General features: G+C 39.7%; 2 protein-coding genes across 2 annotated transcripts; one reads left to right on the top strand and one right to left on the bottom strand.

The window, feature by feature from the left end:
- Positions 1 to 2,444: 2,444 nt before the first annotated feature.
- On the top strand, positions 2,445 to 9,235 carry LOC122073278 (heptahelical transmembrane protein 4-like). Its single transcript, XM_042637835.1, has 4 exons — positions 2,445 to 2,646; positions 2,846 to 3,116; positions 5,075 to 5,399; positions 8,322 to 9,235. Exons 1-4 carry the CDS (start codon positions 2,628 to 2,630, stop codon positions 8,961 to 8,963), a joined length of 1,257 nt encoding a protein of 418 aa, XP_042493769.1. The 5' UTR covers positions 2,445 to 2,627; the 3' UTR covers positions 8,964 to 9,235.
- Positions 9,236 to 11,550: 2,315 nt separating this feature from the next.
- Positions 11,551 to 13,527, bottom strand: LOC122073167 (galactomannan galactosyltransferase 1-like). Its single transcript, XM_042637705.1, has one exon. The coding sequence runs from the start codon at positions 13,120 to 13,122 to the stop codon at positions 11,776 to 11,778; it is 1,347 nt and encodes a 448-aa protein (XP_042493639.1). The 5' UTR covers positions 13,123 to 13,527; the 3' UTR covers positions 11,551 to 11,775.
- Positions 13,528 to 14,163: the final 636 nt, after the last annotated feature.

Genomic DNA, 14,163 nt, shown 5'->3' with positions numbered 1-14,163 from the left:
TTTTATACTTCTTTCTCCCTTCCTCTTTTTAAATACTCAGATTATCCCTTCTTTTCACTTGTAACCTATTAAACTTTTTCAAATTGATTGGGAATGAAAATAAATACATTACATGGGTCTATTCCTCCATTAGAAGGTGACGAGTTCCAATAAATTTAAAACTCTTTTCATTATGGAAGAATTAAGTGGTCTGTATTGGTTGAGAACGATACAAATCCAATATTTTTATTAATTTTTTTTATCCCTAAAGTCATGTGTCGCAATCGTAATAGAGAATGTAACATTAAATTCGATACCGATCATCAGTTGAGACCGATACCAATCCAATACCAATAAAAAAAATAGATTACCAAACTCGTGATGATGGATGAAAAAAAAAAAAACAATAACCTTGTTGATGGATGAGAAAAAAAAACTGATAAATAAAAAATATCTTTAAGTGACTCAATACTAATGAATCTAAAAAAAAATTAAAATAGATAAAATAGAAAAATAACGATTTGGGAGCCAAGGAGGAGCTTGAGTTTTAACTAACAAAGCAACATTTAAACCAAGTAATAATAGAAGGATAAATCCGATTGGCTGTTTTCTTAGATCAGTAAAAGCATGTTTTAAACTAAAAAATTTGAAAAAAGTTTAATAGGCTACAAGTGCAAAAGGGGATTATTTGGGTATTTAAAAAGTGAAAGGGAGAAAGAGATGTAGAGTTTCAAAAGTAGGAGGGTTTTAAAAAAAAAAAAAAGAAGTAGAGAAATTTGAGTAAATATAGGCCAAATGTAAGGGAGTGATAATAAATTCTCCTAAATTGTTATATGGTTATGGAGGAATCTGAATTCCCTCCCCCCTACGGTCTACAGATAACAACCCAACCCAGTCGCCCACCTCACACCGTTCATGGGGTGTGGTAATCGCAGAGAAGTCGCCTCGGCTCAGTCGGCTGGTCCTTTTGGAACACACGAACCGTTGAATAGAAGAATAAATAATAGGAGAAAGGTCTTAACATAGCAGCAACGACGTCTCATTCAGAGCAAGCAATTCAATCTCAGCACGTCACGAAATTACTAGCTAATTGGCTAAATGTAAGTAACGAAATCCTTCGTGGCTAAGCTACGCGTAATGAGGTGATGGAATATGATATTCATGTGGACTTTCTCACCTTAGAGACCTTAGAAAGTTATTGCGTGTTTTTTTGTGTTTCTCTGTTTTCTTAATAGAAGAAAGTCATTTAGAGCAAATGGGAAAAACTAATAGTTTTGTTACTTTTGTTGGTTTGGGCCGCTAGGTCAAATAATTTTGGCAAGAGGACGTTATCTTTGGGCATAGGTATACATCAAGGGGGAGTTGCTAATGGAAGGGTGTGTGTGAACATTTTTAGTGCGAGGTAATGTGGATTTTTCGTATCCACTGTGTCTTAGTTTATGTAGTGTTATTTTCTTTTAAATCATCCTTATTATAATGACCTCAATATTGCCCGACATGTATTGTATATATTAAGATCGATATGGTTAAAGGAGAATCAATCTAAGTGGGTAATGTAATTGGTGAGCAACGAACTTGGTACGAACCAACTTGATATGAGTGACGTACCCAAAATCTAAACAAATGTTAAATGCTTTGCCTTTACACAATTTGCCAACAACAAATCACTCTTTAATTAAACCTTGAAAATTCTTTTTGGTGGGTTGGGATTGGACCTGGTCTTCGGCTTCCCCCCACCCCAATTTGCTTCGATCCTTAGATATGAGTTTGCTATTCTAATGACCATACCTAAATTTATACTGCCACACTCTTATTGACTTATTCTCTTATTCGTTCCCCACCAAAAAGAGACTTATTCTCTTATTTATTTCTAGACCGTTATTTAGTTAGTTTATTTTTTCCAATGTTTTCCCTTATTAAGGTAACTTAATCCTCTACCATTATTATAAAAAAAAAAAAAGTAAATAAATAAATAAAAAGCTAACTTAATCCAATGAACCCCTGACAAGTGACAACTAACTTAATCCAACGAACCCATGACGATGAAGAGAAGAGTAGAAGACAAGCCGGAAAAGATGTAATAGTAAAAAATTCCAATAATAAGGGAAGTTGGGGGAACTTAATTCCGTGGTCCTTGCCTTGGATTTACCCACTTGGGAGTTGGGACTTAAAAATGTGGTCCCTATTCCCTAACCATCCTAAGAAGGAATGAGCGGGCCATGGTCTCCAATTTCCTTATCATGAAACTTCAATGCGCCACAATAGTCGGCAGTTGCAGAAAAGATCAAACTCAGTCACTTTCCTCATCGAAAAATGTCATCATCAATTCATGGGCATCCGCGTCACTATGCCATGGCATGAATGGTTTAATGAGAAATGAAATTAAGGATCCGCTCTCCCTGGGGTGGCATCTCCGCATCTTCTTGGATAACCAATCAACGGGACTGTTTTCTTACCAATCATATTCTCTTCTAAAAATAAAAAATAAAAAAAATCATCATCATTCTCCTACCGAACTACAGAATAAATTCAAGAAGAAGAAGATTGTTATATTAACAACCTCCGCTTCTCCACATTGTTCTAGTTGTTCGCCAAATTCTCAAATTCTTTGACCTCTCCGTTTTAGCTAGGTTCCAAAAGTCGATTGAATGAGAGAGCAATTACATTGTAAGGGATTTGTTTCCTGGTTCTGCTCTTTAGCTTTGTTTCTGAAATTATAGGCGTTGTTTCTTTTTTTTTTTTGGAAGATTAGAGGTCGAGAATAATCAGGGGATTGCCAATTGCCAATCCCTGTTAGTTATTCTGGGTCTGTTTCTTTCTTAAAAAAATTTAATCTCTTGTACATGAAATTAAATTGGCGCTGTAGGGAGGAGGATGGGTAGTGACAAGAAGAATAACAAGAATTTGGCTCCCACTCCTTCCCAACGCGAAGATGGGAATGAGGCTTCTTGTCCAAAGGAAGAGAAGGGTAAGATACTGTGGAAGAAGGTGAAATATCAGCTAGTTGAATACCACTCGTTGCCCGCGTATTTGAGAGACAATGAGTTCATTCGCGGTCATTACCGATCCGAGTGGCCGCTAAAGCAGATCTTTCTTAGCATCTTCACCATCCACAACGAAACTCTCAATGTCTGGACGTAAGGTTTCTTGCCCACCCAAAACTGCCTTCTTCTTCAACGCCTAACCCACTCTCCCCCCACCCCCACAAACCAAAAAAAAAATCCATTCTTATTTTTCCTTTTTCCTGTTCATCTTCTGTGATTGTTTTGTTGATTTTACTCTGCATTTGTCAATTATCTTTTTTCTGCAATCTGATATTATATTGTCAATTGGGTTGCAATCTGATATTATATTGGATTCTTTGTTGTTTGATGGACATGCCTTTGCTTGTCGGCCACGTATTGAAAAGTTGGTTCTTTGATTGATGAGCCCCAAATAATGTATTTTTTTTAGATCCATGTGCCCCTATTAGAAACCTTATTTTTGTAAATATATAATGGACACTAAAATTAGGTGTTCTTATGGCGTCTCAATTCATGGATGAACTGGTATTTGTAACTATTGAGATTGAGTTATGGTTCCCTCGAGCTTGAGCCATCTTTACAGTTGAAAAATTTCTGGTTAACAACGAGATTGTTTTGATGTTTTGGATTTCCATTTGCTACGGCAATAGAAGATATCTTTTAAAATCAAATTTGAAATGACGAGATGGCTAAGGCCCTTCTCTATGTTCTGAGCTGAAGTCTTCATTTATTGCTTAAGATGGCTGAGAGAGATGGATTTCAAAGTGCTCCACTAAGTTTTTTTTACAGTAACTAGGTGTCTTCACTAAGGCTAAGGGGAGCAATCTATTCCTAGATGAATTTACAGTAACTAGGTGTCTCCACTAAGGCTAAGAGGAGCAATCTGTTCCTAGATGAAACAGAGTTTTCTTGACCTAGCCAGTCAATGTCAAAGCATGATGTGTTAGAGATCTTGTTGGACATTGGTTAATTTAAGTGTTTTAGTTATGAACCAATGAGTATGTTATAGTTACTGTTCTGGTGGAAGCTAGTTCATAATGCCATGTTATGATGGTCTATTCCCTGTCTTTGTGGCTTTGTGGGAGGGAGGAATGCTTTCTCCTAGAACAACCTTTTAGGGAGGCCTAAAGTAGTGCTCAATGCTCATTGTTCTGGTATATCTTTCAGTACATAAATAATCTTAGCTTTTTGAGTTGGAGGCTACATCATCCCACGACCTTTAGCAAGTCCTCTATATTACATTTTCTTAGATTTTTGTAGTTTAATCTCATGATACAAATTTTGCCACAACAGGATCCATATCTCAACCCAGCACCAGTGTGTACCAATTGAAATGTTGAGCATCTTTATCTGAACCATATACATCGGGTGAATCTGCCCCTTTGAAGTAAGTGTGACCATGCATCCGTACCTAAAATGGTTGATATCCACTTATTATCTGCTGGCCATAGCTTATGTTTTTCCGCTGTTTTTCTTGAACACTTTGTCTTGGCCATGGATGTTAACTTTTCCTCCCCCTTCTCATGAAGCTCTGAAGTGAATGAGTGTTGGACTTAGAAGAAGACCTTCATGAAGAGCTCAAGGGAGAGGGATTGCTTTAGCTTCAACACATACACAGGATATCAAATTGCATAGTCACGCCGATTATGTTCTATCTCATACTTTTGGAGTTTGCTGTTGGGTGTCAGAGTTCATTCATAGTTTGTCCTTGTTGTTCTATTGGTGCTCAAGATCTGTAATACAGTACTCATTCCCTAATTTGGTTCTAATATTTTTTTGCTGTTCAAGTACAATATAGTAATGAATAAGAATCATATCGTAGAAAGTCATCGGTTTTGGTGCACCTTTATGTCCGGTTGAGTTTTCTTGCTTTTGGTGGCTCTCCTATCCACTGATGAAATGCTTTGAGTCGTTCAATTTTGGTTCAATTTTGGTTCTCCCCTTGTGATATTAGTGTTAAAAGTTACTAGACTTCTCATGTATGACATGTTGTTTAATCTTTGGTGCATAGTAGGTTAGTCCTACTTTGGCTCTGAAAAATCTCTACTAAATGTTTCAACTTCCTGTTTCAGGCACTTGATTGGGTTCTTTCTTTTCCTTGCTTTGACCATATATACAGCAATGAAGGTTCCAAAGGTAGTGGATCTTCACTCTCTGCAACATTTTCCTGATGTGATGAAGAAAGCTGATCTTCACAAGATCCACTCTGAACTCCTAACATGCCTTCCATCCATGCCCAACATGGCAGATTTGCATAGACTGCGGGATGAGTTAAAGTCCTCCTTATCTTCAATGGATTTACTTCCATCACTTTCGGGTTGGCACATTGTGGAACTTCTTAATAACTGTCTGCCTGAGCGATTCTCCAATGGCAACCACACTGATGTTTGTGTTCTGGTAATGTCATTTTTCTTAGCTTTATCTGCTTCATGATAGTTCTTTTTTGTGTTTAGTTATTTATATTATTCTTGAAAAGAAAAGCGAATTTATCCTACTTAGTGTAATAAATACATTCAGATGAATGCTCCTTATAGTTGGTCCTCCCTTTTGGTTTTTGTTTGGAATTTAAATGGACATCGACAATTTATCTAATGGTTGATTCTTTGGAAATGCTTGTGATATCTTGCTGCCAGAGAGTGTGATTTCATCCCCGTGGGTCTATAATCCACTCCTAATGGATATGAAACGGAAACTTGGGTACGCCTTTAGATCTTTTATACATTTTTTCCTTACACTCAGTTTTTCCACACTGCTGAGAAGGTTATAAAGATACACCTGTCATCATTTAAGTTAGATTAGCAGATTCACATTGTCCACCAACAATCTGCATGGCTAGTAAAAGAGAGTTTAGGCTAGAAAAGAACATTCAATTGGTACAGAGTGTCTGACCTGTATTATAGGATTTGCTATTCACACTAGGACTCAAAACAAGAAGCAAAAATCAATTTATGAGAAAAAAATCAAACTGTAGTTGCCACCCTGCCTAGGAGCTCCAGTAATTGGCCTAATTACGAAGCCCTACATCATACCCTGGTTCACTTATGATGAAACAGCCGCCATGGTCGAAATTGAAAAGTTAGAAATCTCTTAAGTTTCTAACTTGATTAAAAACTTCTGTAGTGGAACATATAATACTAATACTGAACCTAAAATTTGACATGAATATCACTCTGATTTATTCGACATGTAAAGCCAGCCAAAAAAGTAATAATAATAAATAAATAAATAAATACGCACTGGAGTTGCTGGAAAGAGTAGAAGTGTCCTTTTTTTTTTTTTTTTCCTTGTCACACATTCATACACACAGAGGTCAGGGTGTTAGAAACCAATGCATGCCCTTGTGTTATAGGTCCAATTTTTTCTCTTCCCCCTCACCCCCATTTTAATGAGCCATTTTCCTCCATTGTTAGTCTATCATTTTCTGCATGTTGTATTTACATATGCATTTAGGTGGCAGGCTTTGTTTTTTTTTTTTTGGGGGGGGGGGGGGTAATGCATTAGCCTTGCTCCTTTTTCTTCCCCCCTCTCAAATCCATTTTGGATGAGTTTTGTTGGATTATCAATTACCATCTTTGGAAGTAGTAGTAAATCACATATTGCTAGCTGGATTCAAAGGTTCAGTTGGGCCGAACTAGAAAAAGCTAAAAGAAAATGTAACTAGAAGACCATCAAGAGGAGTGGGGTGGGGGGGAGGTCTAGTTTACTAGGAAAAGAAGTTTGATGAAAAACAAAAGTGTGATCTTCATGTGATAACTTCCTGCTCATGGCAAATGATGCTAGCAGTGTCAAAAGAATGAAATGTAGCCAGAGGGTGATGGGTCCTTGCATGGAATTACAACAGGAATAAAGACTGGACAGGGAAATTCTGGATAATTAGGACTTCAAAATTTTGGGTTTTGAGAGAAATCCTATGATTTTCAAAACCTATAGTGCAGATGGTTGAGTGGGCATAGAGTGATGGTGTGCCGTGTGTCCAATTTGACTGATTTCTCAGTCATAACAAAGGTGCATGTGATTGGATAAATGAGTTTTATGGTCAGATCTCTAGTAGTAGAACAGCGCATGTATCAATAACAGAAAAAGGATTACAAATTAGAACAATTAACAGTCTGAAAGTTCTGGTTGATTTATGAATTCCTGTACAGAAATACACACCGAAGCCAAGGAGAAAGCTAGAAAATTTAATTCGAATCGATAGCAGAAAAGGAGTTGAAACGGGATGTGATGAACTGAAACAGAGGAAATCAAGAATTCAGTTCAGGATAGCAGACCAAGGCAAAAAGGGGGTGGGGTATTTCTGACCTGTTAAGAGTAGCTACTGTAAAGGGTCTGTTGAGTCTTCCACTAGACTGCTATAGCTAGATATGAGATGGAATTGCTGGGAAAAGAGGTCAGAGAAGATGACTTCCAGCCACTGCTGGTATTTCATAAGTAATCAATACCACTTGGAAAAAGAAAAAAATCAATCAACTACACAAATTATGGGGTACATTCACAATCAATTCCCCAAAATTTGTGGCTTATGAAACTATTCTTATTATTCATCCTAGTGTGTCATGTTATTTAGAGCATCTCAAACATTGCCCAGAAATGATTCTATAATACGATACCCTTCTTGGAGGTTTAAACGTTGAAGTATGGTGTTCTCTTTGTCAAACTGACCCCTACTTCTGTGAATTACAGATTTGGTTCTTCTTGAACCTGGAAGCATTTGTCCAGTTTGTCAACCTGTATAAGGCTCATGTTTCCTTTCATTTTATTAAAATTATAAGACACCGTGAAATTCTAACAGTGGCATTTTTCAGTTAGTGACCTTGAACAATGAGTGCTATCATTTCCTACTATATTTTGACCTGTTTTCTTACCCCCATGCATCTCCTTGTATGACAAGCATGAATTCAGAGGTTAGCATATTCTTTTGGCTTCAAAACTCTTTTGAGGAAGTGATTTTACTAGCAAACCAAAAAAACTTGAGATGGTGGTAGTGTGTTGCATCAGTCTCAGCGGTGACTCAAAATTTAAGCTACACTTAGAATGTAAGATATTTTATGAGATTTCACTTCTTATTAGTATATATGATTGAGTCATTATATGGGGCATTCTAATTTATTAATTTTCTCAGTGGTACTTCTTTGTAACATGGCAATCTTTTCTTCAATATTTTTGATATGCATCATGGGACTTAATTACTAATTCATATTAAACATGAGCAGACTTGTCCACAAGAGAAAGTTATAGTTATATTGTTGATTATGATGTCATTGTAAGGTGCTGATTCGTCACACTAATGTGTTGTACTCATGTTTTGGCCAAATGCAGCAAGGCATGAAGGCTGATGTGGCAAATATTATGGTGCGGCCAATAACAAGATGGCCTTTCTTCGCCTTCTTGGGTGGAGCCATGTTCTGTCTCTTAGCCAGCAGCACATGCCACCTTCTTTCTTGCCATTCCAAGCGTCTATCTTACATAATGCTCAGGCTTGATTATGCTGGCATTGCTGCCCTCATATCAACCTCCTTTTATCCACCTGTCTACTACGCTTTCATGTGCAAACCCTTCTTCTGCAACCTCTACTTGGGATTCATAACCATCCTTGGGATTGCGACGATCATGGTTTCTCTCCTCCCAGTTTTTCAGAACCCTGAATTCCGGTACATTCGTACATCCCTCTTCTTAGGGATGGGCCTGTCAGGGTTGGCGCCCATACTGCACAAGCTAATCTTGTTCGGAAACTACCCTGAGGCTCTCCACACAACAGGGTATGAGATACTGATGGGGATTTTCTATGGGATTGGAGCCCTGGTCTACGTTACAAGGATCCCCGAGCGGTGGAAACCAGGGAAGTTTGATATTGCTGGACACAGCCACCAGCTTTTTCATGTGTTGGTTGTGGCAGGTGCTTACACACACTACCGTGCGAGTTTGGTGTACCTCAGGTGGCGAGAACAAAAAGGTTGTTAAGAGAGTAGAGAAAGTCAATGTAACTATCTAAGCAAGGATCTGTTCACAGTCTTTTCCTCTTAGAACTCTGGTTTCAATGAAACGATCGATATATAAAAATATGCTTGTAATGTGAGTTTGCTCCGTCTGTGATCGTGTGTTGGTTGTTGGGGGCATGAGCAGTTGGTTTCTGGGCAGCAGTTAGATCCTTTGGATCTTGGGCCATTTTCCATGGAGAAACTTTCAAAATAAAATACAGCATTCTGGTTTTATTCCGGTAATGGTTTGGGCTACAGCTACCTGTTTCAAAAATTGATTTTTTTTTTTTTTTTTTTTTTGGGTGTGTGTGTGTGCAAGGGATTGGTCCAATACAAAAAGATGTTTTTACCTCTATGGGGTAGTAGGCCCTAGAGGTTGAGCTTGATCAAGTAGGGTAATTTTATTTTTGGACAATTACTATCACTCCTCTAATACTTAGTCTATATTTACTAAAATGCTCCTATCTTAAACTTTTTTTTTTTGATACTCCTTTATATTTAAACTCTTACATCTCCTGCTCTCTGCTGTTTTAAAAAGGCTCAAATTATCCCTCATTTTCTTCTCCTTTCTTATCATTTTCTCTCTCCTCCTCCTCTTTCTTCAAACTATTCGGAGGAAAACCCAAGAATTTTCCCCTTCCCTCCTTCAAATACTACTTAGTATTACATATCTCAACCTCTTGTAATATCTTGCTCCCCTTATAGATATTAGTTATCGTCCTGTAACTACCTACCTTTCTTTCGTTTTTAGGGTTTCACTTGTTTCTTTTTCCTTTTCTTTTAATGCGTCCTAGAAAATGTTAATTAGAAACTGTCAAGTGAAAACTGAAACTAAAGTGGCTTAAAGGTAGCTTAAGATCTCTTTCTCTCTTTGTAGATTGAGGAAGAAAAAAACAATAATCTCATCAGAATCTATAGCTGTTAACCAATTCATCCTCAGAGTTCAAGAACTTTTCCTTCCCCTCCTTCCATTTTGTATACAGAACAAGAAAAAGAATAAAAATGAGGAGGAGAGAGAAAATGATAAGAATGAAGAAAAGAATGAATTGGTTAACAGGTGAAAAGGAGGGGGTGAAACAAATGTAAGAATTTAAATGTTTAAGGTAAGAGAGTTTTAATAGATATATGCCACATATACGGGAGTGATAGTAATAGTTAAAATAATAATAATAATAATTATTATTATTATTATTATTATTTTACTTGATCAAGCTCCACACCTCCAGGGCCCACAACCCCACAAGAGCTCCACTAGCCCACAAGGGCTATAGTGGTAAAAACATCTTTTTTGTATTAAACCAATCCCCGATTAGCATGTGTAGTCACCTCATTTTGAGCGCAATGTCCTCACAGCATGAACTATGTATAAAAATGAAAAAAAAAAAAAAAAAAAGGAGTTAAAGCAAGTAGGAACCTGAAAATGCCTTCAAACTGGGCTGGGGAGATGTGGTTTTCCTTGGCCTTTGACCTATTAATCCAACCCTTAAATTAAAAAAAATGTGCCATTAGATGTAATCCTCTGGAGTCAGAATCTCTTGTGGATTGAGTTCTAGTTTGAGAGAAACCGGGGGTTGAAGTGAAAGACACTGTCGGATTGAATTGAACGATCTGAGTCGGTAACCTGATCCAATAATCGATCCCAATTAGGCAATTACCACACCAGGATCGGCCCAGAATCCGGGTCGCCATTCACAGATAATGATCCTGATTTGATCTGATCTGGGCGATTCGTCCGATCTGCTACTGATCACTAGAACCATGCAACTTCCCACTTTTATTTAAGAAGGCATGAAAATCTCAAAATTAAATTACTTATAAAAGAGCCGAATTGCTATTTTTGAAGTACCTTACCTGAGAGTGATCCCTTGAGGCTAGAACCATACAACTTCCCACTTTAAAAAAGGCAAAATCACGAAATTCCCTAAATTATTTTAGGGATTGAAGAGAACCAAATTGTTACTTTTGAAGTTCCTTCCTTTAGCTGAGTTCTACCCTAATAGTACTAACCGTCGGCCAGGACTCAAGACTCAGGATTCAGGACTGAGGTGTGGGGTTGGAGGAGTCCAAAAGAAACGGCAAAAGCAGTAGTAAGAAGGAGAATTATCATTCCCTTTCAGCCCCACTAACATCGGGTGGTGTAGTGTGGGTCCCAGGCCAATCGGCCATTCCCCATAGTATCACGAGTCACGACCGGATACGCTTTGACACTTGGGACATTTTGCTCTTTTCAGTGGGCTTGCGAGACTGTGATGACAGTGTTGTGACTTGTGAAAGTGAAGCCAACGGTCCAACGGGATTTGCGCCTTGAACTTGGTAGGAGGTTCACATTTTCGCATCTTTAATATAAGGTCCTTTATAGGCTTCAACATGGATGTGTTTGTCTTATTCTCACTCTCTTTAATATCAAGGGCATATCGAAGAATTATGAATTGTTGTAGAGGGAAAGGAAAGAACTGATCATGAAGAAAAAGAAGATTGTTTACTTTGCTCTTTACTTGACCTATTGCCATCAATAAGAAAGGAACAAGGATCAATAAGAAAGGGAACAAGGAACAAGGAACTCTCCCATATAACACAATTATAGAGGGAATGCAATGCCATGCCATGCCATGCCATGTCATGCCTGTATTGTATTTATCTGAGTATCATCATCATCACCATACCTATATCATCAATTAAGTGTAGTGATTTAAGTACAGTACAAGTGTACAACTACTAGTGGTTCAGTTGTAGTATTATATGGTTCATTTTCCCTTCCCCTGCCCGTGCATGATGATCTGAGTATCATCATCAAATCAAAACGGCCGAGGTGACACGGAAGAGGAATTCAGCAGGTGAGTGTGCACGAAGCCAAAGCTGCGAAGCACCTGATTGTCGGCGAAGTTGAGTGCCCTCTCCATCCCCTGCCAGCAGCTCTCCCCTGAGTACATCTGGTTGTGGTCACCACTACAGGGTTGACACCCGGTGAAGTGCGTGATGAAGGGTCGCCTCTCCAGGTACGCCTCCCCGTAGTGCTCGCTCACCTTCTCAGCATGTCGCCTCCTCAACACCCCCACTCTTCTCTCCATCTCCTCGTACCGCTCTCCCATGCGCTCCAGTGTCCCCACGATCTCCACCCAATAACCCTCGAAGTAGTACTCTCTCTCCAGGTAGATCCGCTCCGCCCAACGCTTCTTCCCTTTCAGCATTAGGTAGATCAGACCCGACTGGTCGTCCGACTCCGGGAACAGTTTGTCCTTGAAGGTGGACCTAAGCCTCTGGCCCCACTCCTCGTAGGCTGGTGTCTGTGGGCCCATGGAGGCCCACTCCTCCATCATGTCCATCGACCATTGGCAGTTCCTGATAAGGAACACTCCAGCGTTCAGGCCCACCCAGCTCGGATCCTTGGTCTCGTATATCAAGTTGGCCCATCCATGGACCACCAGGTTGTACTCTCTGTACCTTTCTAGCGGAAGCTTGAAGTCCATGTCCGTGAACGCCGCGTCCGAGTCCACCCACCATATCCACTCTGCCTCCGGATGAGCCAACATCGCCGCCTTCACCACCGGTATCTTCGCCCAGAAGGACCTCATCTCCGGGTGGAGAAGCGCGTTGTTGTAGAAGATGTCGTACCCGTGTATCCTGCAGTAGTCTACCTTGTTCTTGAAGAACCTCAGCAGCAAGTGGTCACCTATCGGGTTTCGGCATGGCGACGGCTGCGAACCCGTCACTAGCAGGATACGATCCTCCACTCCGGCAGCGAACGATGGGTGTTGCTTCAGCCACTCTCGCCGTTTATCGTTCCAGTTCTTCATGGGTTCCCCACGGCCAACAGAGTAGCTGAGGTTGGGATCGTCGTAAAAATTGGGAGTTGGTGGGTCATGGCGTAGGTTAACAGCGCAATCATCCTTCGCGGTGGAGACCTCCGAGGGCGTGGTTGTGGTCTTTGTCTCGGTGACTGACGTAGAAAAGTTACTAGGGCCGGGATGGTCTACGAAAGACCAGAGAGCCCAGACGAGTAGCACCGCTGCAATGGATCCTCCGATGAAAACAATCCCGTCGGTAAGAATGGAGGAGGATTTGTTGCGAAATTGGGGCTTAGCCGTCAACACTGTCGTTGCTGCTGTACGAAGTGGAAGTTGGTCCGTGGGTGGAGACGCCATCTACGAAGCAATGGATGTTTTGGGCGACTTCGGAGCTGGTGGTTATGTAGTACTGACAAGAGTAAAAGCTGAAATTCGATGCCACTTGTAAAACATGGGTTTTGTTACCTTATAATTTACTTACATTTGGCAGATCGGGAGAAGGAAAGAGAAGACGTAGCCGTTACTGCTCAGACTTGTTTCAGGTTTTGGAATTTGTTGTTTCTTCCCGTAATTCTTCATGGAGATTGTATAAAAACTAAAAGGAAAAGGAAAAGGAAAAGAAAGACAAAAAAGTTAACCAGATGAGTCCGTCGGTGCGTGATAGAAGATAAAGCAGACCCCGGTGATGGAGAGAGTGAGACAACGGTCTGTTTAGTCACACTTCACAGTCTCAGTCTTCCACACACTCTACTTGGAATGGACGAATTTTATGGACTTTCCACTATGAGAGGGTGCGAAACTTACGGCCGTGGGGCCCTCTCCTGTTAGGAGAATATGAGAACATCGATCATTATATATATATATATATTTTTGATAAAATCATCGATCTTTCTTGATATTAGTCGATAATATCACATCTCGCATCGCCTTGGTGGATTGTGCTTGACACGTGGCGTATAAAGCACGATTTATGCCGACAGTTTCTTACGGTAGCTTCTGGGCTCTCGGGCCACGGAGCGCACCCCTGAACTTGATCATACCCTTTACCTGATGATCCTCTTTTCACTATCCTGTCCAAGACTAGAGATGATCCAATGTAGGGCAAGGATATAGTGTTGGAATGATTTAAGTGGTCGATAAGAGATGAGGTGGGGTGGGTTATGCAATCATAGCCATAGATTAGTCTAGGACATAATTAGTACATACTTTTCCTGATTCCCCCACCTCTTCTGTTAAAATTGAAATGTATAGATATTTATGAAGGAAAAGTGCTTCTTCTAGTGGGACTGCAGTTTTTCGTATAAAAATGTATGGATATTTAAGAAGGAAAAGTGTTCCTTGTGGTGGATTGTAGTTTTCACACCAAAATCAATTAGAACATTCGAGCAATCAACTATA

Source organism: Macadamia integrifolia, chromosome 3 (assembly GCF_013358625.1).
Source record: "Macadamia integrifolia cultivar HAES 741 chromosome 3, SCU_Mint_v3, whole genome shotgun sequence".
NCBI classification, from domain to species: Eukaryota; Viridiplantae; Streptophyta; class Magnoliopsida; order Proteales; family Proteaceae; genus Macadamia; species Macadamia integrifolia.
This window is presented reverse-complemented; position numbering and strand designations above follow the sequence as displayed.

Excerpts from the sequence above, each read along its gene's own strand:
- LOC122073167 (XM_042637705.1), bottom strand. The coding sequence starts at position 13,122 with ATGGCGTCTCCACCCACGGACCAACTTCCACTTCGTACAGCAGCAACG.
- LOC122073278 (XM_042637835.1), top strand. Across the intron at positions 3,117-5,074 it reads GAAACTCTCAATGTCTGGAC|GCACTTGATTGGGTTCTTTC; the intron begins GTAAGGTTTCTT and ends TTCCTGTTTCAG. Across the intron at positions 5,400-8,321 it reads ACACTGATGTTTGTGTTCTG|CAAGGCATGAAGGCTGATGT; the intron begins GTAATGTCATTT and ends GGCCAAATGCAG.